Source organism: Pimephales promelas, chromosome 4 (assembly GCF_988280905.1).
Source record: "Pimephales promelas chromosome 4, fPimPro1.hap1.1, whole genome shotgun sequence".
Taxonomy (NCBI): Eukaryota; Metazoa; Chordata; class Actinopteri; order Cypriniformes; family Leuciscidae; genus Pimephales; species Pimephales promelas.
The window spans coordinates 16,087,782-16,105,280 of NC_142772.1; the positions used below are offsets into that span (position 1 = coordinate 16,087,782).

The following is a 17,499-nucleotide window of genomic DNA, read 5'->3' on the forward strand; positions in this document are numbered from 1 at the left end:
AGGAAGTATGAACACGCGCAGGAGCGATTTTATTTTTTCCTAGAGAAATAGCTTTGAGATTTGAGTTTTTCCTCGAGACATATCATGGCTTGCAAACAAGCGAAGCATGGCAGTTGTTCAGTGTTTCGGATGTACAAATGAACACAAAAGTATTTTTTAGTTCCTTCATCCGCGCCTCTGAAGAAACAATCGGTTAATTTTATTTTCTCTGGAAATGCGCCAACTCAACTCCCAAAGTTTTGTATGGTCCAAACAGGCAGGAGACAGGTAAGTTAATCTTTCTCTCAAAATCGTTTGATACTGTTTATGCATCAGTACAAGCCAGTGACTAAAATATCAACTTCACATCGTTTCTTTAAGTAGGATGAAAATAATCTTATTTAAAGAAAGTGTTTAGCAGGATTGATACTCTAAACGGTAAGCACGTGCTGCTTTTTACGTTATGTGCATCTGCAGCCGGCAGCATCGGTTTTCTATTTTGAATGACGAATATAGACTAATACATCTGCAGAAATAGACAGTTGGCTTATTAAACGCAGGCGCAGAACGCACATTCTAGCTGACAGTCGGCTGCAGTTCAAGTGCAGCTTTTTACCTCGAAGAGAGCGGACGAGTACCGGGCTTTAGAGAGAACAGAAACTGCTTTACACTGCACAACGAAGCTCTTACTGTATGTACATCATCGTGACTGCATTGGTGAAAGCAGAGAGAGCAGAAACTGTGTTACAATAAGATCTTCATTTTCGCGATCGACAGACTGTCATCTGCTGCTCAATGCTCATCACAGCAACATTTTATGTGATGAGAATCTAAATACATCAAAAACTTCTCACGATTCAGTAATCTCGATATCTGTAATAGTAAAACGTATAATAGCTGTAGTAAAAGTATTCAAGAGAGTCACATGTAATATGTAGCTATTTCATATGCAAGTATGTCAGCCAATCACAGCAGTGGGTGGTTACATTGAATCCCACTGCAGACACGCCCCTTCAAACAGAGCATTCTAAGCAGAGGCTAAAATCAGGCTATAAATGCCTGTTATTTCTAAATTATGACTATTTTTAATTTAAAAAACGTCTCGGTTATGGATGTAACCCTCGTTCCCTAGGTAGGGAACGGAGACGTTACGTCAGGAGTGACGGAGAATGGGGGTTTTGCATAGAAAGCCAATCCTCTTCGACTATTTAATAACGAGCCAATGGCATGAAAATGCCTTGGGGCTGCGGAATTTGCATAGCGTACTCCGCCCCACCCCGTGGGTATAAAAGAAGGAAGTGAACGCAACCGCAGTATGTCTTCGCTGAGGAGCCAAGACTGAACTCGGCGTCTACCCAGTGGTACAGCAGAAGTGGCAAGGAGACGTAACGTCTCCGTTCCCTACTCAGGGAACGAGGGTTACATCCGTAACCGAGACGTTCCCTTTCGTAGTCACTCCGAGTTACGTCAGGAGTGACGGAGAATGGGGGTCTGTGCCATCACGCCATCTTCAAGCTGTCTTCCAGTGCCCTGCGAAAGTCTGGACTCCTGAACTTACCTTATAACCAGGAGTTCCTACTTTAACACAGGAATACCAAGGTACACTGGGAAGCATATCCCGGGAGGGACATGCAACCAGATGCCTACCGTATGGAGGACTTAAGAATACACATATTGCCGTGTTAGGGACTACATACTGTATGGAGATCACTGGAGCACCAACCAACGGTTGGCTAAAAACTTAGCTCCAGGTGTGGCAGATGGCTTGCCAAGGGAAGACACATGCTCAGAGAGGCTTACAGTGGATAATACACATGTGACAGTTACCGGAGGGAACCGTGCACACGGAGGCACCTAGCCAGCACCAGAGCAATCGCAGTGGTGCCCGCATCATGAGTGCTGGAGGACTCAGGGCTTCAACGGAAGACTCAACTGAGGAATATCGCACTTATCCAGTCCGAGGAGTGGAATGGCGAGCAAGCGAAGACACCTAAGCGGGTCCAGTACTGGCAGAAGCGAGTACGCGAGAGGACACCGGCTCAGTTCGCAGATTAAGAATCTTGCGAAGGTGTTTGGTGTCGCCCAGCCTGCAGCTCTGCAGATTTCTGTTAGCGAGGCACCATGCGCAAAAGCCCAAGAGGCAGCCACACTCCGAGTGGAGTGGGCCGTCACACCAAGGGGGCACGGTCGACCTTGCTGTAGGTAAGCCAAAGCAATGGCGTCAGCCGTTGCTTTGAGAGAGCCCTTCCCCTTCTGGAGAAAAAGAGCCTTTCCCCTCATAACAGAAAAAGAGCTTGTCTGAGGTCCTGAAACACCGCAATCTGTCAACGTAGGCGCGGAGCGCACGTACCTAACAGAGCAGTGCGAAGGCTGGGTCTGCCTCCTCCAGGGGCAGCGCTTGCAGGTTCACCACCTTGTCCCGGAAGGGAGTGGTAGGAATCTTGGTGCTTCCCCATAGACTTACCTTTCACTGCATCATGAGACGCGGCAATGGCCGCGACGTAACCTTAAGGGTGGAGGGCGACAGCCTACGCTCCAACCCTTCTTGCAGGAAGGAAAGCACGACACCGATCGAACATCTCCGGGGGTCTTCTCAGTGGGAAGAGCACCAGTTAACGAAGAGGTTCCACTTCGACGCGTAGAGGTGTCTCGTGGACGACGCTCTAGCGGAAGTGATGGTTGCCGCCACCGCAGGTGGCAGCGAACTCAAACCTGCCTCATACCGTCCAGGAGCCACAGGTGTAGGCTCCAGGGCTCGGGACGAGGGTGCCACAGGATGCCCCATCTCTGAGAGTGTCCTCAGAGGAAAAGCCAAGGAGGTGCTGTCGCGAGGAGCATCAGTTCGGAGAACCACGTCTTGGTGGGCCAGTAAGGGGCTACCAACAAGACCTGCTCCTCGTCCTCCTTGATCTTGCACAACACCCGTGCAAGAAGGCTCACTGGGGGAAACGCATACTTGCGTGGGCCCCGCGGCCAGCTGTGCGCCAGTGCATCTGTGCCGAGCGTGCCCTCGGACAGGGAATAAAACTGGGCGCAGTGGGATGAGTCCCGGGAGGCGAACAGATCTATCTGTGCCTCCCCGAACTGGTCCCAAATCAGCTGGACCGTCTGGGGATGGAGTCACCATTCGCTAGAGACTGGGCGGTCCCGTGACAGCTCGTCGGCCGCCAGGTTCCGGTCTCCTGGAATGTACACTGCACGAAGGGACCTCAGGTGCTTCTGACTCCATAGCAGGAGGTGGCGGGCGAGCTGTGACAACCGACGTGAGCGTAGACCACCCTGGTGGTTGATGTACGCTACTGTAGCGGTATTGTCTGAACGGACAAGTATGTGTTGACCCCTGAGCAGTGCTCGAAAGCGGTGCAGGGCCAGGCGTACTGCCAGCAGCTCGAGGCAATTGATGTGCATGAGGCGCTGGGGTCCTGCCCAGGAACCCGCGGCTGCATGCCCATTGCACATGGCACCCCAACCCGTGGTAGATGCATCCGTGGAGACAACGAGATGCCTGGAAACTCGCTGAAGAGGGCACCGGCCCGTAAAAAGCTGAGGTTCGACCACGGGAAGAAGGTTTGGCGGCACGCTGGAGTCACTGGAACTCAGAGCGAGCCGCGATGCCATGCCCACCTCGGGACTCGATCGCGAAGCCACAGCTGAAGCGGTCTCATATGAAGCAATCCGAGCGGCGTTACCGCGGCTGCGGATGCCATATGCCCCAGGAGCCTCTGAAAAAGTTTCAGTGGGACAGTACTCTAGACCAGCAGTGAGTGCGCGCGCTCGTTCATGAGCTGCGCGGATATGGCGACCGAGTCTATCTCCATGCCGAGAAAAGAGATCCTCTGCACGGGGCAAAGTTTGCTCTTCTCCCGGTTGACCCGAAGGCCCAAGACGGGCTAGGTGCCGGAGCACCAGGTCTCTGTGTTCGCAAACCTGTTCTCGAGAGTGTGCCAGTATCAGCCAATCGTCGAGATAGTTCAGGATGCGAACCCCGTGTTCGCGAAGGGGAACAAGGGTTGCCTCGACGATCTTCGTGAAGACGCGAGGGGACAGAGCTAACCCGAATGGGAGAAACGTGTACTGATATGCCTGGCCTTCGAAAGCAAACCGAAGAAACGGAAGGACCAGCGTTCCACGGGGGTCTGTTCTGCCGGGGGTCTGGCGATAGAGGCGGAGGGGAGTGGCATAGTCGAGGGACGACACACGCTCCCTTCCGCACCCTCAGAGACAGAGAGGAATGAGAGGGTCGACGCCCCAGGACGTCGAGCGCACTCATTCCTGTCTGTGTGCTCAGTGATAGTGTCAAGTCCTTCTCAACCAACTCAGGCCGCTGCCCACTCGTGGGTGAACAGCGGGGAGCTGGGAACAAAAGATTCTCTGCCGGCCCTCCACCGGGGGAAGGAGGGGCCCTGCTACCTGCCTCCTGTGAAAAACCATGACACTATCACTGAGCAGCCGGCCTCAGGGACGCCGTTTCATAATTAAAGTACAGTTAAAGGTACGTACATTACAATTATAAAATTGAAACAGTAGTATACTTAAAGCGCAAAAATAATATAAAAATAGTAATAAATGTAGAAAAAGTTTGAATTTATGTATACTTAAAGAAAATTTACTAGTAAACTATCGGTATACCTATTTGTTCTCTTGTAGTATAGTAGCAATACAAAAAAAAACTTAATTGTAAACTAGTTGACTACTGTTACGCAAAGTATGCTTAAAAAAAGTGAGCCAATTAGTCCCAAGTAGTATTGAAGCAGCACACAAGTATACTTCTAGTAGGATTATTGTCAAGTCCCCGTCGGACTTGTATTTACTACATAAAGTAGCCTATACTTAAAAATACTTGAACTTTACTAAAGTAGACATAATAAAATTAACTTGAAGTATGGGTTACTTATTTTTTGTAAGAGGGTGCAAGTCCAAGATGACTTGCCATATCGTAAATTATATTACTTCTACAATCTTGTATTAACAAAATCTGCCCAATTACAGAAGACTGAAAAAATGGGAGAAAAAAAAAACTAGCATAGACTCACCAGAGAGGTCTTGATACCAATGCTTTCAGCTGCTTGGAATGCCAGAGTGAGATTTCGTCCCTATGGGGAAAAAACAGCACTCTTTTAACCACTTGACCAGTATTAACCATCTGAATATTAATTACAGTAGTGAAAAACAGGTGTCTAAACTCAACTGAATTCTCTAGCAATGCTCTAGATCCACATACGTGGCCTTTTAGTAGCCTTGACATTTACAACACACTGGAAGAGGCTTTGTGAATAATTCAAAAGCATAATATACCATCTCTTCCTGTAATCACTATTATACTTATGGCTGCAATTTGTCACATAAGACCGTGGCACATTGCGTTTACGTGGGTGTGCGCATGGTTGAATAAACATACAGGGAGGGCAGGGCAGCCATTTACAGTATTTGTTATGCATGTTGTGTCTACACCTCTCCGAGTGTCATTTGGTTATGTATTCTGTCAACACTAATCCATAGAAGCATGTAATTCATTACATCTGGCAGGTCAGCTGAGGGAAAGTCTTGACTGTTAACACACTGTTTTATTGCTGAATGTGCCAGGCACTAAATATAAGTTGAGGATTTACTAAGACACTTAAAATAATCAATGTAAGAAATACATGTGTACCTTGTCTTGGCTGATGAGCTCCTGGTAAGGGATATGTGCAGGTAGATAGGTGTGTAACAGAGCACAGAATGCCAGGCCATCACTCCAGCTGCTGCTGAAGTTTGTCACATCTATATTCTACAATGACAGAGACAGAGAAAAGTTTAAAGACACCATACAAATAGTTGTGTTGACATTTGGTCCCCAAAATGTAGCATCCCCCCCCCCCCACACACACACCTATATGTGGTTTACAGGGACTCGCCATAATCACAATGGCTTTTATACTGTAAAAAAACAGAAGCGGCCTGTCCAGCAACGCTGTAACTTAAGCCTTGGCCGCGAGAGCTCTGGATGGGAGACGTGGGCAACCTCCAATCTCATCGAGGGTAGTTAGAGTAGAGGAGGCACCGGAGCAGCTTTGGGCAGAAAAAGGTGCCTTCCATGACTTCGTGACCTCCTCATGGACTTCCAGAAAGAAAGGCAACACCCACCCGAGAAACCAATCATCCAACCTTGTGCGTTTGCGGCGGCCAAGGAAAGTATGCTCGTCAGCTCTGGGTCGATGTTACTCTCCCTGAAGGGGGCAACTCAGCCGAATCTCCACCCCCGGGGGAGACTAGCCTGCCCTCCAATGCAGCAATCAACATCTGATCCTCTGGCAGAGCCCAGAATAAGATGCTGGGTTCCCCATGAGAAGGACCAGTACCTCCACCCAGAAGCTCCACAGCTTGCGTTGCGATAGAGGAGTGGGAGTCCACAGGGATTGACCTGGTGGGAGAGCCCCCACTGTAACCCTCAGATCACCCAGTGTATTAACCAAAGTAGCTCTCTGGAAAGCAGAGGGGTCTCCACCTCTTTCAAGGTACTGGATCTCAGCATCGCGATGGTCATCTTCCTGCAGTGGGTACATGACTCATCCACAAATGCTGTCTCAGCATAGTTAAGGCATAGATATGTGAAACAGTGATCGTGGTTGTCAGCCATTTAACGACCGCATCCAGAAACACATGGGTGGATTGGCATCTTGAAAAAGACGCAACGTCACACTAAGGCACTAAATCCATTGTCTTTTAGAGAAAGATGCTCTTTTGTACTGAAGTGCACAGGGGAAAGGTTGCCTGCACAGTGTGCAGAAATGTTCTTTTAGAGATTGCAAAGCGTGCAAAATTTTCCAGGAAGGTGACCACCGTTGATGCACCATCCATCACACCAACACGCACTTAACTTTTTCATGGTTCTCTATACCATATTGGTTTCCCGTGTCATTCATTTCACATTATTGATTATAAAAGCCCTGTGATTTTATAGCATGAGATCCAGCAGTATTATATAATTAAAATCTGATGGATTTTAAAAACTTTGTACACAAAAAAGATTTTGAACATTCAGACACACACAGACATTAACAATCAGCATATGAATCTCAACAATCTAATTGGCTTCATCACTCTGTCTCCTCTCCACCAGTAGTCTGGTGTGTGGTGGGCGTTCTGGTGCAATATGGCTGCCGTCGCATCATCCAAGTGGAAGCTGCACATTGGTGGTGGTTGAGGAGATTCAACCTTCCATATGTGAAGCGTTTTGAGGTCCCAGAAAAAGCACTATACAAATGTAACAAATTATTATTATTATTATTATTAAAATGGTGATGATAAAAAAGTGTTCATGTTGCAGTGCACAATGGGAGCCACCATAGTAGAAATCTCATCCATGGCTAGCGATGGATTATCCCATGGACCATTATCATGGTCATTTGACACATTGACAAGTGAATGAAAAAGACTGTTGGGCTGGATTTTATTTTTTCGTATTGATTGGAAATGATCGTATTGATTTTCATAAGTTGTTAGATGTTGCTAACTATGGACACCGATCTCACTGAAGCCCTGCAGTGGCAGGAGCAGAAACTGCACAGGAGCGCCCTTTCATAGCTGGTGCTGAAGCTACACCCAAACCAACACGGGACACAATGTGGCTCAACCAAATTATAAAATTGCAACAAATTACAAAAAAAAGAAAAGAAAAAAAATTCGGAAAGATGCCACTAAATGACAAAAGATGATGGAAGATGGGATTTACCTTTAAATATCCCACCTGCTAAAAGAGATTAGCAGGTGCAAGAGCAGTGACTGTGGTTACTGTGCTCTCAAATAGTGGAAATAAAAGAACACTTCCTGGTACATTGTGCTCACAACATACAGTAGCAGTTTTTTTTTTCCACAAAATTTAAACAACTAGCACCAAATTTTAAGGCATTACAAAAGTAAGAAAAACAAAATCATATATTTTGATCACAACAGCAGCAAAATATGCAACAGCTTGCCACAAAAGAGTCAGCCAGTGGACAAAACTAAAGTCAGACATATTCATCTTGTCTAAATCTAGGTAGGTACGAATGTACAGAGATCGTACAGAGAATATGCATTTGGTTAACTTGTACACTCTTGCGTTGTAGATTGAAAAAAAAGAGGTGGGACTGTCTATATCCTTTATAGATAAGAATCTATTTCTCACAAGAGCTCCTTTAACGTTTTCATTTAAAATGGAGCTTAATTTTAATTTCTTCTCAGACCACTCATGCACATTGGGAGAAAGATCACCCATCATGTTTTTCTCAATGGCAAGGATTTCTCTTTCAAGCCGTTCCAGAGATTGTTTCAAACTAAAATTAGAGCAAGATGTATACTGCTGACAAAAATCCCTTATGTGAGCTTTACCAATTTCCCACCAAAGAATAACATTATCAAACCTTGTTTTTTCTTTTCTCCATGTCTCCCAAAAGTGCTTAAAAGAATCACAAAAGCTCTTATCTTGTAGCAACTTGACATTAAAGTGCCAGTAAACACTTCTATTTTTCTTAGAGTTCAAGTTACAATCAATAGTGATTAATTTGTGATCAGTGAAGGATGTGGGGACAATAGATGTATTAAAAATTCTACTTTTCATACTATTTGATAAGTACAGTCTGTCTAGTCGTGCTGCTGAAATCCTCCCGTCACTAACCTTTACCCATGTATATTGCTTAACAGAAGGATTATTTTCTCTCCATATATCAGTGAGATTAGATGTTTTAATGACATTATCAAGTAATGTAGATGACTGAAAATGAGGTTCCTCTCTATTTCTATCAAGCAAAGCATTAATTGTAGAATTCCAATCCCCAGCTAAGATAGTAAAAAAAATTACCCTTCTGCTTTCCTAAAAAAAACCTTTTAATTTATCTAAGATAATTATTCTCTCAGCTACTATGTTAGGTGCATATACACTTATAAACATAAAAACAAGACCATTTAAATCAACCTTAACTGCTAAAACTCTTCCTGGTTCAATTTCACTTTTCCAAAATTTGGCTTTTATAGAAGGCGAGAAAAGAATAGCAGTTCCTGCACTCAGATTAGTACCATGTGTGAGCGCACATTCATTCTTCCACCACAATTGCCAGTCAACCTCATTGTTTGCATCACTATGAGTCTCGTGTAAGAAAATAACATCTAATTTCTTTAGCTTGATAAAATTAATCACTGTATCAGCTTTACTCTTATCCCTCATTCCGTTGACATTTAAGGATCCCACACGTAGGGTTTCCATGAGAAAGAAGAAGATAAAACAATCAGACAGAGATGTGTATTAGCCATAACGATTAGGTATATTTTCCCCTTTTCCCTTTCCCTGTCTTAAACCTTTTCCTAATTTCAGTTATATGTTTCTTTAACCTAAAACGTTTCTGTTTTGACAACTCATCTGCAATTTTTCCTTGCCCATATTACAGATAAGATAAACTTTTCCAGATCTGGGAAAAAATCACTCACTTCTATGCTTTTTTACCTTTTGTCTCATCCAGAAAATAATTGATTTGTCCCACAGTGTACAGATCTTTTGTATCTATTTTTGACATTTCTGACCCTTCAGACCAGTGTCCATCATCTTTCATACTGTCATCTGTACACTGACATAGCCCATCTAGCTCACCCACCGAGCATTTCTCAGCCATTTCTATCGCAGTCTGTGTTACAAACTCATTTTCTTTTACTTCTACAACATCATCATTTATGACAAGCGCAGAACTACATTCAGCCTTCTCACTTCTCTCCACATCCATACCATCATCGCTTTTACTCACGTCTTTGTGCCCGTGTACCTCCTCCAACGGCCTTTTGATTGGTTTCTCAGATACTCGTTCATCCTGTGTTTTTTCCGTATTATCCTCAATATCACTGGTATCATTGTGATGCACTATATCAGTAAGATCAACAGGCAACTGCTGCTCAACATCCGCTTTTTTGGGGGGACAGGTGAAACGTTTGTGGCCTATATTTCCACATTCAAAGCACTTTAGGTTATCTGTACTTGCAGCATAGGCTATATGATCCATCTCCATGACTTACACGAAACGAGATCTCTAATGTGCGCTCTGTTTAAGTCAGAAACATTAACACCTGTCTCCTCAGCCTGGTCTCATTGTTAATACGTAGGTATTTTACGTTTTTGCAAAGATAGAAAACTTACTTTTTGGTACGTTTGGATAGATGTTGAAACGTATAATATAGACGTATCTGCAACATTTAAACGTAACATTACAGCCCATTCTCACTCCCAAGGCGTCACCTAACTGACGCCTTGGGAAGCATTTGGACATGCTTCAATATCTGACGCTTTAGGCGCCCTTTAGCGTCAGTTAGATGACGCCCTAGGGTGAACATTATTACGTTTTTACAGCTACAAAACGTAAATTATTTACGTATATTCTATATCATAAAGATATCTGTATAATTTCCCTTTTTTACCATTTTATAGATAAATGTAAGATCCCGTAACCCTAATCCTAAACCTAAACATACCCATTTTATACTTTATATAAAAAGGATAAAACGTAATGGACAGATGTGTTGGGAAAGGGCAGTTTCAATATAGCATTAAAATATATTTTGAGCCACCAATCCTACTCCTACCGCTAAACCTACCCATAACAATTCCTTAAAACTACGTAACAAACTACAATTATGAAGAAAAACATAACTAACAGACAAGTATAATCACAATAATTTATTTATTGCGAAAATGTCAAAACCGATACCAAAAGCCGTTCACATGATGAAGCGTTGCAGTCGCAGTCTTCTCTCTAGCAGTATTGTAATAGTTTTGTATGAAGTACAGAGCAGAAATTAAATTACTAATGAAAATGTTAATCCGGCTTCGGTTCGCGCTTCTCCATTTCAAATGAACTAAACTAACCAACCGTCACAGTCCTTCATGTCGCAAACTGTGACGAAGCAAGGAAGAGCCAATGAACGTTTGATATCACTGCCGTAAAACATGACGTATCGCTTTTGCTTCTCAAGGGCGCATTTTTTGAATTTGAATTCATCATCACCAGCGCGGGGTTTGACATGTACGGTCGCTGCTGAGAATGGAGAGATCATGACTGGATAAGAGGCTGAATTAGGAGTTGTTTCTTGCAAACAACTATGGATTCTAAAGATTTGGATTACATCAAACTAATAAAATTGATGTCTTTTGTGAAATTTTGTTGTGTTTTATAGGAGAAAACGCTTTATGTGTCTCAAGGTAAATAAACTATTACAAAATGGTTAAACGAGTAATGTTAAAGAATGTATTTTAAAGGTTTTATAGTGTATTGTTTAACACCATGCAGGCGAAACAAGCAAAATGTTAATATTTATGAGTATTATAAATGCGACTGAAAACTTCATTAACCCATTCAGATCCTGTGTCCAGTACAATGGACATCACATGTCAGCCCCCTTTTTTTTTAACTTCTGGAGCATTTCACCTAGTTTAAAGCCTGCAGTCCATAAGATTGGACGTTTGTCATCCAATCAAATGCCAGAAAAGCTCTGCAAGTGGTAATTATATAAAAAAAACACTACATCGAAGAGAAGCATGTCAGCACTTCACTCCAAACACAGAAGCAAGCAACATTTTCTAAGTTATATTTACATTTTGTATATATTTTTTCCAGTATTTCATGGTTTGTATGTAAAATAGAAAGATTGAACTTATTAATTAAATAAAAATCGACTGTAGAATTGCACGTTTTAAATCAGGATTTTTTTAAATGTGTCTGTCCATTAGAATGGACAGTAGGTTTGAAAGCCTGTTACTGAAGTCACATTTTCAGTGATGCTGATTGAAATTTCTTTTATAAAAAATAATAATATCACAGTACCGATACATTTTTGAATTTTTTTTATGTGCAGAATATTCAGTTCTGAAGTGCTTGAACATATAGCTGATGAAAATATCACAGATGTTGACTTTATGTGGAGTGATGAGGAAGATGAAGATGTAAGAAAAATATCCATATTTAAATCTTTATATAGTAAAATAACTTCTGGCCAAAAGAACATACGGATTTGACTTAAATCTAAAGCACAACTTAAATATGAATATTTTTAATATTTTATATTAATATATATTTTTTATGGATAGATGCACTTTTATGATGCATAGATGCACTTTTATCATGGATAGATGCACTATTCTGAAGGATAGATGCACTTGTATCATGGATAGATGCACTTTCAAAACAGCCAATATAAAGCTTGGAAGGGTCAGAACATTGTTAAATATAACTCTGATTGATTGAGGGAAAAATGTCATATACACCTAGGATGGCTAGAGGCCAGGGTGATTAAATCATTAATTAATTTAAATTTTGAATTTTTAGTGGGCTAATTTAAATTTTTGGGTGAACTATCCCTTTAAAGGTATAGTTCACCCACAAATTATATTTGTCATCACTTACTCACCCTCATGTTGTTCCAAACCTGTATGAGTTTCATACCGTTTTTATTCTGCTAAACACAAAATAGGTATTTTAAAGAATGTCGGTAACAAAACAGCTGAGAGTATTTGACTTCAATAGTATTTTGTTTTCCTATATTTTCCAAATAACTATATGATATTATTATAATATAAGATTATCATTATTAGTAACTATTTTGAAAATTACAATAATATTTAGCAGTAATGTATCAATATATATTACAGTACAATGCCGTATAATTGATTACAGCAATAATCAAATTGCGAAATTATGAAATACAGTAAAAATATAGTAAAGTACTATTTTGTAGTTTGCATTACTGATCTTGTGCACTGTAAAGTGAATTACACTAGTTACTGGAAATCGAAATACAGTGACTTGCTTGCAACCGTCCTGCCAGTACTGTAAAAATACAAGAAAACACTGGATGCACAACGGAAATGACTCTAACATGAATGCATTGATTGATTCCTAGGTTTATTTTGTTATGAATAAACAAATGTGCAATATATAAAGGAAAAACCTTACGATTGAAGTTGTAATGTTATAATGTTCAAGTTTTTGATCTAAAAAAAGAAAGATGCACACATAAATGACTCTAATATGACCAGATTGATTGATTCGAAGATATTTAGTTTGTTATATGTGCAATCTGTAAAACAAAAACCTCAAAATTATAGTTGAAATGGTATACTGCTGGAATTTTTTTTTTTTTTTTTTTTGAGAAAAAGCTTAAAGTATAGACCAACAAATTTTATGTTTAATAATTTATTTTATGCTGGTACATTTTTGGGAAGTACACCTGTTTTGACATGATGTCCATTGGAATGGGCAAGAAAAAAATCACAATAAAAACCATTATATATATATATATATAAAAAAAAAATTCATTTGTTTTCATTTATAGAAGCCTCATGAGACATAATTCAGGTCTGAAGGGGTTAATAAGACAGTGGAATGCAATAGAGTCAAAACATAATGCTACGATATTAATATGCATAAATTGTGATACGTACAATGTACGTCGGTGGATTTGTTCATACGTAAATAAATTACGTTTTTGTGCTGTCAATACGTAAATGTTTTATGTTTTAGTACTGTAAATACTAATAATTATTTGGATAGACATCCACCAAAGGGGACTGCGTGTGTTAGCCCTGCACTGTTAGGACTAATAAGTAAGTTTGATTTGGTGGACATTTGGAGAGAAAGATACCCCAACAATTTGGAGTTTACCTGGACCAACAAAAATGGATCAAGGCAATCTCGAATTGATTATTGGCTTATATCAAAATGTATGTCCAATTTTGATTTAAATGTTGGCATTGAATATACCCCTTTAACTGACCATAAAACTATTTTTATTAATACCCCTTTAACAGCAGATTATGCACCAGGCCATATCAAAGCCTCTTTGTGGAAACTTAATAGTTCACTTTTAGAATTACCAGATGTAAAGTACACAATTAAAGAATTAATTGCTAACTATTGGAAAGCAGCTACAATTAAAAATTATTTTTGTGCCAATTGGGAGCTTCTAAAATTTGAGATTGGAGTTTATTTAAGGAAAGTTGGAGCAAATTTATCCAAAAAGAGAAGAGCTCTTGAGGACAGCCTGATCATGAAATTATCTCAAACCCGTAATTTTAATTGTCTGTCTTTGAAGGAGAAATCTGAACTTGCAGCCTTGCAAACTAAATTAGATGATTTATACTTATCAAAGGCTAGGGGTGCTTATATAAGATCCAGGAAAAGATGGCTTGAAGAAGGAGAACTTAACTCTGCATATTTCTTTAAGCTTGAAAAACGAAATTTTACCCTTTCAACAATTGAGAAATTATGTGTTGATGGCAAAGTTGTTAAAGATCCAAAGGATATAGCCAATTTCAGTGCCAATTTTTATAAAAATCTTTATAGTTCAAAATGTACAAAGGAGACATCGACTTTGTTTCTGGATTCAGTCAATAATGTTAAAGCTATCTCTGAAAGTGATAGATTGTGTTGTGATAGAGCTGTTACTCATGAGGAAGTAATAAGCGCAATTAAAAGTTTAAAAAACAATAAATCCCCAGGATGTGATGGACTTACAGCTGAGCTGTATAAATTATTTGCTGATGAACTTTCTCCATTTTTGACAAGTGTTTTTAAAGAGAGTATTGATAGAGAAGCTTTACCTCCTACTTTAACGCAGGGTATCATCACACTAATTCCTAAACCAAAGAAAGATCTTACGTATTTGGACAATTGGCGACCCATCACACTCCTTAACAACGATTATAAAATTTTTTCCATAACATTTGCTAAAAGACTTAAAGAATGTTATAGATGAGACTCAGTCTGGATTTATGAGAGACCGACACATAATGATATTTTTATAATGTATTGTATAATGAATAACATTAGATTAGTTTTAGATTTATTTGATTATAGCAATTTGGTGGAACATAATAGTTTTATTCTTTTCCTGGATTTTTATAAAGCTTTTGATTCAGTTGAACATCATTTTATCTTTAAGTCAATGAAAAAGTTTGGTTTTGGTGAATATTTTTGTAAGGCGGTAAGAACTCTTTAATACAATTGTAATAGTTCAATCAAATTAAAATTTGGTACTTCTCCTAGGTTTTATTTGTCACGTGGTATTAGACAAGGATGTCCAATATCCCCGTATTTGTTTTTACTAGTTTCCCAGATATTTGCTTCTTATGTTTTGAATAGTGGTCTTCGTGGTATCTCTATTGCTGACCAACAGATCCTCATCAGTCAGTTGGCTGATGATACCAGACTTTTTTTTGCATGATGCTAACCAAGTTCCGTTAGCTCTAGAGCATATCAAGCAATTCTCTAAAGCCTCGGGCTTAGTATTGAACCTTTTGAAATGTGAATTGATGTCTATCAAAGAGTGTAATTTGTCTCAAATTTGTAATATTCAAATTAAAGATCAGGTGTCATATTTAGGTATTATTATAACAAAAAATGAATTAGAAAGATGCTCTGTAAATTTTAATCCACTAATTGAGAGTACACAGAAGAGACTTTATATGTGGCTCCAGCGAGATCTGTCATTAAAGGAAAGAATTTTATTAGCCAAAGCTGAGGGCTTGATAAGGTTAACATACGCTGCTCTTTCTTTAAGTGTCGACACCGCCATTCTTAAAAAAATTGATACAATGCTCCTCAACTTTGTCTGGAAGAATAAAACTAATTTTATCAGAAAATCTGTACTTATGAACACCATTGAGAAGGGGGGTTTAAACTTTCTCGATTTTACCACCTTAAACAATACCTTTAAAATAAACTGGATAAAGAACTTTATTAATAAGCCCGCTTCTATCTGGAGTCTGATCCCTAATGCTATTTTTTCTAAACTAGGGGGTTTAAAATTCTTATTAACCTGTAATTATAACATAATGAAAATCCCATCAAATTATCCCCTTTTCACAGGCAAATGTTATTAGCTTGGTCCCTCATTTTTAAACACAATTTTACACCTCACTCTTATATAATTTGGAATAATAAGAACCTACTGTATAAACATAAATCTATTTTCTTTGATAATTGGTTTAAAAATGGAATTATTTTTGTATATCAACTTTTCCATCAAAATGGTTCGATTTGTAATTATTCAGAGTTCTTGGTAAAGCATGGAATTTCTGTCACTCCTAAAGAGTTTGCAATTGTGGCTGATGCAGTGCCACAAGGGGTTCTCATGCTTTTTAAATGATTTTCTTCTTCATCTCTTTATCGCTCAGTGGATCTGTGTAAGACATTTGTAGGTAAACAGTGCTTTTCTTCTAAATCAAAAAACAATAAGAAAATTCGAGTCTAGGAGGAGTCTGTTTCTATGCCATGTGTGATTTCTTACTGGAATGGTTTTGTAAGTGACATTCCCTGGAAAAAAGTTTGGACATTACCTCACAAATACCTGATAACTAACAAAATAAGAGAAATTACCTTTAAGTTAATTCATAGGTTTTATCCAGATAAGTGTTTTCTCAAAAGGCTTAAGAATGATATTAATACCCTCTGTTTCTGTTTAGAGAAACCTGAGACTTCTTTACATTTATTTTGGAACTGCTCTCTCACAATGACTTTTTGGTATAACATTTGTGATTTTATAAAATGTTATGTGAATCCTAACTTTGATTTTACATATAGAAATGTAATTTTTGGTTTTCATGAATGTGAAAAGAAAAGTGATATTTATTTTATAAATCTTATTTTTCTGTTAGCTAAATTTCACTTTCACAAATGTAATTTTTCTAATTGCAGTCCTCTTTTTGTAAGGTTTAAACTTGAAATGAAAATGTACTTTGAATCGATTGAGTTCTCTAAAAATGTAAAAACTATAAGAACAGTGCTGCGTTTAAGGACTTGGCACTTAACCTGGAGTAAAAAGACAGAAGGAGCTTAATCTGGACTGAAGGACTCAATTGTATGTTATGACAATGACAACAATTGTGGTATGTTATTTTTTTTGTTTGTTTGTTTGTTGTGTTTCCTTTACGAGCATTTAATAAAAAAAATAAAAAATAAAAAAAGTACTGTAAATACGTATGTACGTTTTTGCGCATATTAAACGTATGATAGAACGACACTTTACGTACAAATACATACGCATTCTCATGAGATCATGTTGGTCTCCTAAACGACAAAACGTGTTTGAGATCAGCATTTTTACATCGCAATGGAATGTTCCTTACAGGACTTGCGACTTTACCATATCGGGATAACTCTTTAACAATCGCGTCATTTGAGACAAAGGGCGGTACGTTAGAAACAGTGACTTTAGTTGCCGGAGCCGTTAAAGGAGTAACGGGCACAAAGGTTTCCTTAATCCATAATCCATTCTCACTCACTTGATTAACTAACTGTTCTGTTTTTAAAAACACAATAACGGCTTTGTTCATACGCGATGCTGAGAGAATATTTTCAAAACCGAGAACATCCTCCATGCTCACGCCAATATCAGGCACACACCTGCAACCATTACGCATCGACAGGTGTGAGACTCCCTGCCTAACTTCAGAGGCCATACCGACACGCGGCTTTAAAACTTTGTAACCTTAAACCAAAGAAAAAATAAAGACCATAGTGGGACATG

At 39.7% G+C, this 17,499-nt stretch overlaps 1 protein-coding gene across 4 annotated transcripts in view; it reads right to left on the bottom strand.

Annotated features, from left to right (window-relative positions):
• specc1 (sperm antigen with calponin homology and coiled-coil domains 1) overlaps positions 1-17,499 on the bottom strand; it is a 269,017-nt gene that overhangs the window by 12,463 nt on the left and 239,055 nt on the right. For all 4 annotated transcript variants that reach the window (XM_089129997.1, XM_089129999.1, XM_089129998.1 and 1 more), the window contains 2 exons: positions 5,630-5,746; positions 5,013-5,072 (listed from right to left, as the gene is read on the bottom strand). In XM_089129997.1, coding sequence (XP_088986123.1) covers positions 5,013-5,072; positions 5,630-5,746 — 177 coding nt within the window. The remainder of the gene's footprint in view (positions 1-5,012; positions 5,073-5,629; positions 5,747-17,499) is intronic.